The sequence below is a fragment of the Puccinia triticina genome, chromosome 1A (assembly GCF_026914185.1).
Source record: "Puccinia triticina chromosome 1A, complete sequence".
In the NCBI taxonomy this organism is placed as follows: domain Eukaryota; kingdom Fungi; phylum Basidiomycota; class Pucciniomycetes; order Pucciniales; family Pucciniaceae; genus Puccinia; species Puccinia triticina.
Window position 1 is genome coordinate 5,007,365 of NC_070558.1, and position 12,480 is coordinate 5,019,844.

Consider the following 12,480-nt stretch of genomic DNA (forward strand, 5'->3'; position numbering starts at 1 on the left):
TTGCACCCAGGTGCTAGTGTCTGATTTTAGTGAAATTCTGTCCAGGTACCCAGTTGCAAAGTGCCATCTGTAGTCTGTGACATGTACGTGTAAGCTTTGTATGTACGTATGGGAGCCTGTGCTGCGGAGCCCCCACTACGGCTCATAATACTCCTTTCTAGTGTGAGCAATTTGTGGTCCCAGAAGCTAGCAATCTCTGGTGGATGGGGGGAGGGGTGCTAGACCAACCTACACCAAGCAGAAGCCTAGTGCTAGCAACGGTGTAAGCGCTGCACAGCACTGAAAAAATCGCGGATGTAGCACGGCGCAGCGCGACGCCACTACAGGGAAATCATAAATAGCGCTAGCGGTAGCGCATCCCGCTATTGCTAGCACTTGAAATTTCCTCCTAGATCTCCGAAGTGCAAGCACAGCCCTATTGCTAAAAAACTGCATGGTAAAAGCGCAAGCCCACTCTATCACTGCTAGCAGGGCGCTTCACGCTATCTCTGCGCTGTTTATCCCACAGTGCCACACTAGCAGCGCGCTTCACACTATCTCACTACGAAGATGGATGAATTTGCGTTGTTGTATATTGATCAATATAGCGTATATTGATCAATTTATATTGATCCATTTTTTTTTATTCCTCTTGATACCTTTGTCTGTGTTCCATGTCTCCTTAATACTCTTCTATAATCTATTTCCTTCCCCTGTATTTGCTTCAAGCCACAGGAATCTTTTTTTTTTGTCTGATAACATTCATAAATTTATACATACACCATTCAATTCTACATGAAAAAAATACACTGCAAGGTTTAGGATTAATCCAGAGTGGCTGAGGGGGATCAATTTTTTTTTCTTGTTTTTTTTACTTCAACAATTGATGTTATCAGAAGTCTCCAAATCTACTTTTTTTCAAAAAAGGAAAAACATTGACCCCTGACCTCTATCAGTATCATGATACAATCCTGCACACATTGCTAATTTGGTTGGTTGAACTTCCTGAAGATATTGCACATCATACTTGAAGTGCTACATGCATAGAAGGCCTTTTTGAAATTAGTTTACCATGGTTTAGCATATTTTTGTCAGGTTCTTTTTTTTATCAACTTTTGTTGTCAACCACAGATTAATGAGGAATATTTCCACGTAAAATTTCATCAGACAATTTTTCTGCATAGAAAACCCAGAAATATTGTGTTTGGGGTCACATCCATTATGCAGCAGCTACAGTCTGATCAGTTCGCAAATATGACTACTTTGGTAGTTTCTTGGTGTTGCTGCCACTATATCTCATCCCAGTGTGGGAATCCTTCTGCCATATGGTTACCGAAATGGTTGGAGGCCCCTAAAGATTCATCATGTACCTTTAATGACCACAAAACCCCCAAATGTGGAAGCTACAGTCTGATCAGTTCCCAAATATCACTACTTTGGTATTTCTTGGTGTTTCTGCCACTATATCTCATCCCAGCTTGGGAATACTTCTGCCATATGGTTACCAAATGGTTACAGGCCCCCAAAGATTCATATGTACCTTTACTGACCACAAAACCCCCAAATGTAGCAGCTACAGTCTGATCAGTTCCCAAAATCACTACTTTGGTAGTTTCTTTGTGTTTCTGCTACTATATTTCATCCCAGCGTGGGAATCCTTCTGCCATATGGTTATCAGAATTTTGACAGGCCCCCAATAATTCATTATGTACGTTTAGTCACCACAAAACCCCCAAACGTAGCAGCTACAGTCTGATCAGTTCCCAAATATCACTACTTTGGTATTTCTTGGTGTTTCTGCCACTATATCTCATCCCAGAGTGGGAATAATTCTGCCATATGGTTACCAAAATATTATATAGGCCCCAAAGATTCATTATGTACCTTTACTTACCACAAAATGTCCAAATGTAGCAGCTACAATCTGATCAGTTCCCAAATATCACTACTTTGGTACTTTGGTAGTCTCTCGGTGTTTCTGCCACTATATCTCATCCCAGCATGGGAATACTTCTGCCATATGGTTACAAAAAGGTACATAATGAATTTTTGGGGGCTTGTTAACATTTTGGTAACCATATGGCAGAATTATTCCCACGCTGGGATGAGATATAGTAGCAGAAACACCAGGAAACTACCAAAATAGTCATATTTGCAAACTGATCAGACTGTAGCTGCTACATTTGTGGGTTTTGTGGTGACTAAAGGTACATAATGAATTATTGGGGGCCCGTCAAAATTTTGATAACCATATGGCAGAAGGTTTCCCACACTGGGATGAGATATAGTGGCAGAAACACCAAGAAGCTACCAAAGTAGTGATTTTGGGAACCGATCAGACTGTAGCTGCTACATTTGGGGGTTTTGTGGTCAGTCAAGGTACATAATGAATCTTTGGGGGCTTTTTAACATTTTGGTAACCATATGGCAGAATTATTCCCATGCTGGGATGAGATATAGTGGCAGAAACACCAAGAAATACCAAAGTAGTGATAGTTGGGAACTGATCAGGCCGTAGCTGCTACATTTGGGGGTTTTGTGGTCAGTAAAGGTACATAATGAATCTTTGGGGCCTCTTAACATTTTGGTAACAATATGGCAGAAGGATGCCCACACTGTGATGAGATACACTGGTAGAAACACCAAACAACTACCAAAGTAGCGATATTTGGGAACTGATCAGACTGTAGCTGCTACATTTGGGGGTTTTGTGGTCAGTCAAGGTACACAATGAATCTTTGGGGGCTTTTTAACATTTTGGTAAACATATGGCAGAATTATTCCCACGCTGGGATGAGATATAGTGGCAGATACACCAAGAAACTACAAAAGTAGTGATATTTGGGAACTGATCAGACTGTAGCTGCTACATTTGGGGGTCTTGTGGTGACTCAAGGTCCATAATGAATCCTTGGGGGCCTTTCAACATTTTAGTAACCATATGTCAGAAGGATTCCCATGCTGGGATGAGATATAGTGGCAGAAACACCAAGAAACTACCAAAGTAGTGGTATTTGGGAACTGATCAGACTGTAGCTGCTACATTTGGGGGTTTTGTGGTGACTTAAGGTCCATAATGAATTCCTGGGGGCCTGTAAGCATTTTGGTAACCATATGGTAGAAGCATTCCCACGCTGGGATGAGATATAGTGGCAGAAACACCAAAAAACTACCAAAGTAGTGATATTTGGGGACTGATCAGAGTGTAGCTGCGAAATTTGGGGGCCTTGGGGTGACTTAAGCTCCATAATGAATCCTTGGGGGTCTGCCAACATTTTTGTAACCATATGGCAGAAGGATTCCCACACTGGGATGAGATATAGTGACAGAAACCCAAGAAACTACCAAAGTAGTGATATTTGGGAACTGATCAGACTGTAGCTGCTACATTCGTGGGCATTGTGGTTACTTAAGCTCCATAATGAATCCTTGTGGGCCTTTCAACATTTGGGTAACCATACGTCAGAAGGATTCCCACGCTGGGATGAGAAATAGTGACAGAAACGCCAAGAAACTGCCAAAGTAGTGATATTTGGGAACTGATCAGACTGTAGCTGCTACATTCGTGGGCCTTGTGGTTACTTAAGCTCCATAATGAATCCTTGGGGGCCTTTCAACATTTTGGTAACCATATGGCAGAAGGATTCCCACGCTGGGATGAGATGTAGTGGCAGAAACACCAAGAAACTACCAAAGTTGTTATATTTGGGAACTGATCAGACTTTAGCTGCTAGATTTGGAGGTTTTGTGGTCATTAAAGGTACATAATAAATCTTTGGGGGCCTGTAAACATTTTGTCAACCATATGGCAGAAGGATTCCCACGCTGGGATGAGATATAGTGGCAGGAACACCAAGAAACTACCAAAGTAGTGATATTTGGGAACTGATCGGACTGTAGCTGCTACATTTGGGGGCCTTGTGGTGACTTAAGATCCATAATGAATCCTTGGGGGCCTTTCAACATTTTGGTAACCATATGGCAGAAGGATTCCCACGCTGGGATGAGATATAGTGGCAGAAACACCAAGAAACTACCAAAGTTGTTATATTTGGGAACTGATCAGACTTTAGCTGCTACATTTGGAGGTTTTGTGGTCATTAAAGGTACATAATAAATCTTTGGGGGCCTTTAAACATTTTGTCAACCATGTGGCAGAAGGATTCCCACGCTGGGATGAGATATAGTGGCAGGAACACCAAGAAACTACCAAAGTAGTGATATTTGGGAACTGATCAGACTGTAGCTGCTACATTTGGGGGTTTTGTGGTGACTAAAGGTACATAATGCATCTTTGGGGTCCTTTCAACATTCTGGTAACCATATATCAGAAGGATTTCCACGCTGGGATGAGATATAGTGGCAGAAACACCAAGAAACTACCAAAGTAGTGATATTTGGGAACTGATCAGACTGTAGCTGCGAAATTTGGGGGCCTTGGGGTGACTTAAGCTCCATAATGAATCCTTGGGGGTCTGCCAACATTTTTGTAACCATATGGCACAAGGATTCCCACACTGGGATGAGATATAGTGGCAGAAACACCAAGAAACTACCAAAGTAGTGATATGGGAACTGATCAGACTGTAGCTGCTACATTTGGGGTCTTGTGGTGACTTAAGGTCCATAATGAATCCTTGGGGCCCCGTAAACATTTTGGTAACCATATGGCAGAAGGATTCCCACGCTGGGATGACATATAGTGGCAGAAACACCCAGAAACTACCAAAGTAGTGATATTTGGGAACAGATCAGACTGTAGCTGCTTAATTTGGGGGTTTTGTGGTCATTAAAGGTACATAATGAATCTTTGGGGGCCTGTAAACATTTTGGTAACCATATGGCAGAAGGATTCCCACGCTGGGATGAGATATAGTGGCAGAAACACCAAGAAACTACCAAAGTAGGGATATTTGTGAACTTATCAGACTGTAGCTGCTACATTTGGGGTTTTGTGGTCAGTGAAGGTACATAATGAATCTTTTGGGGCCTCTTAACATTTTGGTAACCATTTGGCAGAAGTATTCCCACACTGGGATGAGATATAGTGGCAGAAACACCAAGAAACTACCAAAGTAGTGATACTTGGGAACTGATCAGACTATAGCTGCTAGGTTTGGCGTTCTTGTGGTGACTTAAGGTCCATAATGAATCCTTGGGGGCCCGTAAACATTTTGGTAACCATATGGCAGAAGGATTCCCACACTGGGATGAGATATAGTGGCAGAAACACCAAGAAACTACCAAAGTAGTGATATTTGTGAACTGATCAGACTGTAGCTGCTACATTTGGCGGTTTTGTGGTGAGTAAAGGTACACAAAGAATGTTTGGGGGCATTTAAACATTTAGATAACCATATGGCAGAAGAATTCCCACACTGTGATGAGATATAGTGGCAGAAACACCAATAAACTACAAAAGTAGTGATATTTGGCAACCGATCAGATTGTAGCTGCTGCATAATGCATTTGTCCCAAAACACAATATTTCTGGGTTTTATATGCAGATCAATTTTTGGATGAAATTTTATGTCAAAACATTCCTCATTAATCTGTGGGTGATAACAAAAGTAGATAAAACAAAGAAACGAACAAAAATATGCTAAACCATGGTAAACTAATTCCAAAAAGGCCTTCTATGCATGTAGCACCTCAAGTATGATGTGCAATATCTTCAGGAAGTTCAACCAACCAAATTAACAATGTTTGCAGGATGGTATCATGAGAGAGGTCAGGGGTCAATGTTTTTCCTTTTTTGAAAAAAAGTAGATTTGGAGACTTCTGATAACATCAATTGTTGAAGTAAAAAAGAAAAATAAAAAACTTTGAGACCCCTCAGCCACCCTGGAGAAATCCTAAAACTTGCAATGTCTTTTTTTCATGAAGAATCAAATGGTGTATGTAGAAATTTATGAATGTTATCAGGCAAAAAAAATAAAAAATTCATGTGGCTTGAAGCTAACTCAGGGGGAAGGAGAGAGATTATAGAAGACTATTAAGGAGACATGCAACACAGAAAAAGGTTTCAAGAGGAATAAAAAAAATGATCAATATAAATTGATCAATATACGCTATATTGATCAATATACGCTATATTGATCAATATACGACATCGCGAATCCATCCATCTTGGTAGTGTCTATGCACTGTGTATCCCACAGCGCCAGCGCTCCACGCTATCTATGCACTGCATATTCCGCAGCGCCACACTAGGAGCACACTTCACGCTATCTCCACGCAGTGCATTGCAGAAATTAGCCCTAATTGTAACCTACTGTAACTCCCTAGATGAGCTAGGTTTTCTTATCAGGGCTGATGATACCGCCGCCAGTTAGAGTGTGAGATATCAGCTAGTTGCCCCCTGAGATACTGCCTACCTCCCATACCCCGCCCTGCATCACATTCACACTTTCTCAGATTTTTCATATCCTCCGCACTTGCCTTCCCCCAACAGTCAACTCCATCCAAGATACCCATGGCGATGGTAGGCAAAATAGAAAAAGCGGGTCTTTCTCGGACTTTCAAGATGTGAGCAACAACTCTGGGCAAAGCAAGGGTACAAAAACAAGTGCATCCAGACATGCCACCCCTCTAGACATTGTTTTTCTTGCGTTCCTCACTTTTCTCTCTCATCCAACATCTGTGCAATCAAGTTTTTCTGCGCCAAGCGCTGTTTGTGCTTGTTTGGACCTTGTGAATTAGTGCGCTTCTTGCACTAAAATGCAGCGCTGCAACGCTAAAAAACGCTTATTTAGCACGCTACCCCTGTGTGATTTTTCTACCTGCGGCCAGATAGCGCCAGTGCTACGGGAAAGCGCAGCGCAGCAGGTCGAAATCCTGCTGCGCTACGGGGAGTGCAGCGCTTACACCGTTGGCTCTAGCAATGGTGCAAATGTATTTGTATATGGCACCTATTGTATAGCATATACATACAAACATGCTGAGACATTTTGCATTCAAAAGCAAATACAATATAATGTATATGCCAACACCACGGGTGAGGTTTTAAAGTTTCCATCCAGTAAATTTACTGGATGGTACAAAAAACCAAAAACCACTCGGAATAATTCCGGTATGGTCAAAGGACCAAAAAGCAATTGGAATGCTTCCGGTATGGTCAAAGGACCGGAATCATCCCAATTGCAGTTTGCGTTGAAACCAAACCCAAAAAAAAGAAGTTCACATTGGAACGAAGTTGAAAAATTTTGGACTTCATTCCAGGAAATACAGACCAGAATCTGTTTGTGGTATTTTTCCTGGATTTTTCCTGGGAAACTTCTGTATATGACCAATCAAGCCGTTGTGGAACTCCTACCAACGGTGAAACAAATACAATACATGTATCTGTATCTGCCTGTATTTGTATCTGTTTTGCACCCAATACTATCTATTTGTATTGTATTCAAAGACCAATACTATACAAATGTATTCAAACTTTGGTATCTTGTTGCAAATACAGCCCAATACAAGATACTGTATTTTTATGTTTTTTGATAGTTTTCCTGTATACAGTCCACAGTGGCCAAAAACAAGAAAATCAAGTTTTAATAATTTATTGATACAAAACTATGGTATTGTATCTTCAGGCAGATACAATACATTTGTATTTACAATTTTGTATTTTTCAACAGATACAATACACAAGTATCTGAAGATACTGTATTGTATAGTATCTGTTTCACCGTTGCTCCTACCGTGCCAGGCGGTAGGCAGTGCTTGGAAGGGAAAGTGGTGATGAGCCTGCCTTCCTGTGAGGTCCTAGGATGAATGAGATCTGAGGAAAACCAGAGAAAGGGGGTTGAACAACAATGTGAGTGAGACTTGTTGGTGGGTTTGGGGGTTGAGGATCGGGAAAGGGATGCTGATGAGGATCTTGAGGGTTGATAAGGATCTGATGAGGTGATGAGGATAAGGATCTGAGAATCTTGATGGTGTATTTCGTGGATCAGAAGACTGCCATGCCTCCCCATCATCTGAGTTCAAACTTCAAACTCAGACTCCAGGAATTGAACATGTCACAGACATGTTCATCACATACCTAACTACAAACAAGCTCTGCACAACACAAACAAAACAAAACACACACAAAGAAAGATCAACCGCATACATGGAAAAATGAGGAGAGTAACATAAGAGAATGGGTGCAATGGAAAGTGGAGTTGTAACTGAACTGAAGCTGCATCAAAAAGAACAGAGAGAAAAATCAATATCAATCACAACATCTTGAATCTTGAGCTTGAGATTTGAGATGGATAATCTTGAGGGCTTGATCTTGATAACTGGTCACTCGAATCTTGAGTCTTCATCTGGATCTTGAACCATTGACTGTCTGTACCATTTTGCTCACCACACCGTGCAGATGCAGGCTCATAGACACTAATCATGCCATGTCCCGTATGGCTTGTGTAGTGTTGTGGTCAAGGAGCTCTGGTGGGGTTAGATCAGCAACATGATGCTGGTTTGGGCCTGCCTTTTGGCTGGGTGATTTGTTTGGTCCTCATTTTGAGCCAATCACCACCCGCCACAGCCTTGAACCATTCCGAATAGCATTCAAAAGCAGTTTGGAAAGGTGTTGGCGATCTGTGATATTTTGGGATTGCCCTCCAGTAGAATTCCAGGGAAATTCCCGTGGAAAGGCCGACTGTCTGACGACGGCCCCCCCTTGCAGGCAGACACCTCGAAATGATATCAGTTGCCAACCAAAAAACTTCACCAGTGGTGTACATGTCTTGCATTTGTTGCACGGTTGGTGCTAGCTTTGTCTGCTGAGGCTGTGGCATGAGTGGTGTACCCCAGCTACTGGGTTGCCAACTCCATCGATTAGCAGTGCGACTCTAACCCCAGGCTGTGTTGTCCGCTTTTGCCCAGAAACCCTCCCTGGCTGAAAAAAGCCGCATAGAGCAGAGGAGTTCCAGTGTTTTTTGGGATCTAGCATGGGTTTGATTCCGCAGACAGAGGATGGGAGATCTATGCACTATGTAACTCGAAGGCTGCTTGCTCTCCCCCTGGCCGTTTCCTCGCGCGTGCTTCCTTCCCGTTGGGTGTTGAATAGCCTGGGTGTGTAGGAGATGGCAGTTCTTGGCTTGGCAGGGATTTTTGTGCTGGGGGTGGCTCCTGATCTGGAGGGTGGCTCCTGATCTGGAGGGTGCTCCTGATCTGGAGGGTGGCTCCTGATCTGGGGGAGTTCTTCGATCTGCCCCGCTGTGCTTAGGCAGCCACTTCACTCCGCCCATCTGCTGCCAGCCAGCCCGCCGCCAGCCAGCCAGCCAGCCCGCCGCCAGCCAGCCAGCCAGCCCGCCGCCCTCCTCGATGGCCAGCCGCCGCCTGATCCGCCAGCTCTCGACCCAGCCTCGGCCCGCGGGGCTGCCGCGGAGTGTGCACCGGGCACTCGAGACGATCGCCGACCCGTTCGCGCTGCTGGCCGGCGAGCTCGGCCAGCTCAAGCAGAGCCTGCGGGCACTCGTCGGCTCCGACGACCACGGGCTCGGCGCCATCGCCGCCTACTACCTCGCCGCGCCCCACCAGGGCAAGCATCTCCGGCCCACCGTCGTCCTCCTCATCGCCCAGGCCGCCGCCCCCGCCGCCGCCGGCCCCGCCCCCAGGCCCGTCGCCCTCAACCAGCCCCTCTCCCCCGCCCACATCCTCAACGACCCCAACCCGAGCCAGCCCCGCCCAGCAGCCTCCGCCGCCGTCGACCTCGGGCCCATCCTGCCCACCCAGCGCCGCCTCGCCGAGATCGCCGAGCTCATCCACGTCTCCTCCCTGCTCCACGACGACGTGATCGACCAGGCCGAGAGCCGCAGGGGCCGGCCCTCCGCCCCGCGCGCATTCGGAAGCAAGCTCGCCGTCCTCGCCGGCGACTTCCTGCTCGCTCGCGCCTCCCTCGCCCTCTCCCGCCTCGCCAACTTCGAGGTCATCGAGCTCGTCTCCAGCATCATCGCCAACCTCGTCCAGGGCGAGCTCCTCCAGCTCGACTCCATCCTCAACCACCCCCAGCAACAGCCCGCCGACGGCCCCGGCGCCCAGCCCGCCCCGCCGCCCGCCTCCTTCGACGACCGTCTGTTCGCCTTCTACGAGCGCAAGAACTACCTCAAGACCGCCTCCCTGATCGCCAAGACCTCCCGCGCAACCGTCCTTCTGTCGCCCGCTGCGAGCACCAACCGGTCGCTGGTCGAGGCCAGCTACGAGTACGGCAAGCATCTCGGCCTCGCCTTCCAAGTTCAGCCCTCCCCTCCCTCTCCCCTCCTCCTCCCTCAGAAAGCTGATCTCTCTCTCTCTCTCTCTCTCTCTCTCTCTCTCTCGCCCCAGATCGTCGACGACATCCTCGACTACACGGGCTCCGACGAGACCCTGGGCAAGGCCGCCAACGGCTCCGACCTCAAGGCCGGCCTGGTCACCGGGCCCGGCCTGTATGCCTGGAAACAGCACCCCGAGAAGTTCGGCGAGCTGGTCGCCCGCAAGTTCTGCCGTCCCGGCGACCTCGAACTCGTTAAGCCCCCCTTACCCCCTTACCCCCTCTCTTTTTTCCCTGGTCTGTCGTCCTGATTGTTTCGCGGCGGCGGACACACAGGCGTGCGAGATGGTCCAGAAGGCCGACGGGATCAGCCAGGCCTACCAGCTCGCCTCCAGCCATCTGCAGCGCTGCAGAGAGAGCCTCGAGCTTTTCGAGCCCTCCGAGGCCAAGCAGGGGCTGCACGCGCTCTGCGATCTCGTCCTCAACCGCAACCACTGATCGTGCCTATCTTATCCTTTTTATTTTTTGGAGGTAGAAGGACGATCTTTCTTCTAGAATATCCATCCCATAGATGTCCTCACTCGATGCGCCATCCTAGAATGAATTGGGTGGGGGGTAGCTTACACATGATTCCCGATGTATCTCTTCACTTCCATAGCCTCATGAGCACGGTTTCCTTTCTTGACTAATTTATCTGAACCGACGCTTTCTTGCTCTTGGCCACACATGATAATATATGTAGACGTACTAGATGGGAGAGGCCCGAGAGAGCTGCACACGCCTCTCCGGCCGCACAACCACCAAAGCCTCAGCAGGGAGTCTTTCTTGCCTCCCCCAATCTACCCAGCCTCTGGCTGGGTTTCTTTGCGCAGTTGAACACATCCTCCACAGCTTTCTGAGCCTGCATCCTCCTTTCTTGTTTTGGCTTGTGGTGGAGCATGGGTATGGGGCAGTTTTTGAGAGAGCCCCTGCAGGTCGACTTCCACTGCTTGTATCTGGAGTATCTGCACTGCAGCCCCGCACACTTCATATGTGGGCAGCTGTGGCCCGAGCGGAACATTGTACACCACAGGAGCAATCGAGAGAAGTCGGGACGTTGCCCAAACAGTCCCAGGAATCACCCGTCCTGGCAACCACTAGGACCGCGGGGGAACGTTGTGGTTGCCTTGATGGCCGCAGGACAGATTTTAGACTGAATGTGTTCACTGACGTCCAGAGGATGCAAGTGGGTTGGGTCGACCCGACAGAGACCCGAGACCCGTCGGGGTCTCGGGTCGGGTTCGGGTAGCCTAATAGTCATAAACTCAATTTCCAACCCGACCCGGCAAGACCCGATTGTTAATCGGGTTCGGGTTTGGGCGGGCAAATTCCTTTTCGGGTCGGCCTAAGGATGGCTAATGGGCAGCCCGGCAACATCCAAACAAGGGGTTTGAGCTATTTCTTGAACAGGCCTCTCATCTAAGTAAATGGTCTAGAACCCCAGAGGCTGTCTTTTCTGGTTCATGATCAAAAAATTCAATTGGCGCAATTGGAGCCCGCAGGTGGCCCATTGGAAAGCCCGCCCATTAGCCATCCTGGGGTCGGCCCGATGACCCGACCCTGCCCCAATTAAGTCCGATGTTTGCCCATTACTGGAAGCGTAGCGTGAAGTGTTTAGTTCCGTGGATGCTCTAGACGCGTCATCCCCCCAAGCGCCGGTGGAGCAAAACGCCACGTTTATGCTACTGCCGACCGTAGAGGATGCAAAACCCCCATTAGGCTATGGAATGAAACCATACATGGCTAAAAGCGGGAACCACCTTGGAACCCTTCCGTTTCCAGAGGCCCCTTAAAAGGGTGACCCGCTTAGGGAAGACCAAAGGAGTTAACCGCTCCAGCCAGTCCCCATATAAACAGTGGAGTGCCTCTCCCTCTCTTTCCCACATCGCGCCGTTACCAAAGCGAACCCCGTCTCCCTTAGCCTCTCCGCGCTTTTAGTAAGCGTTGCTTGAGAAATTAGCTCCTAATTTTTTCGACCTAGAAATCTGAATCTTCTTGCTCTTGCTCACGGTGAATCATTCTTCATACCTACTTAGCATCTTCACGCGCTATGTCCGACAGAGTCCAAGCAGTCACAGATGGCTTCCGTAACAAGAACCAAAATCCTGTAACCGACCCTACCCCTTGAGGACCCTACTACCACTGCTAGCTCCCCGGCAACCCAAACTGCAGCCCCAGCTATTCCGGCTGAAGGGGAAACCTCTGCCCTTCACCATCCCGCCCCTTCC

General features: G+C 47.3%; 1 protein-coding gene across 1 annotated transcript; it reads left to right on the forward strand.

Moving 5' to 3' along the window:
• Nucleotides 1-9,288: 9,288 nt before the first annotated feature.
• Nucleotides 9,289-10,711, forward strand: PtA15_1A555 (uncharacterized protein; the record flags this gene model as incomplete). Its single annotated transcript, XM_053165594.1, has 4 exons — nucleotides 9,289-9,386; nucleotides 9,912-10,197; nucleotides 10,288-10,467; nucleotides 10,550-10,711. 4 exons carry the CDS (start codon nucleotides 9,289-9,291, stop codon nucleotides 10,709-10,711), a joined length of 726 nt encoding a protein of 241 aa, XP_053016770.1.
• Between the last annotated feature and the right edge of the window lie 1,769 nt (nucleotides 10,712-12,480).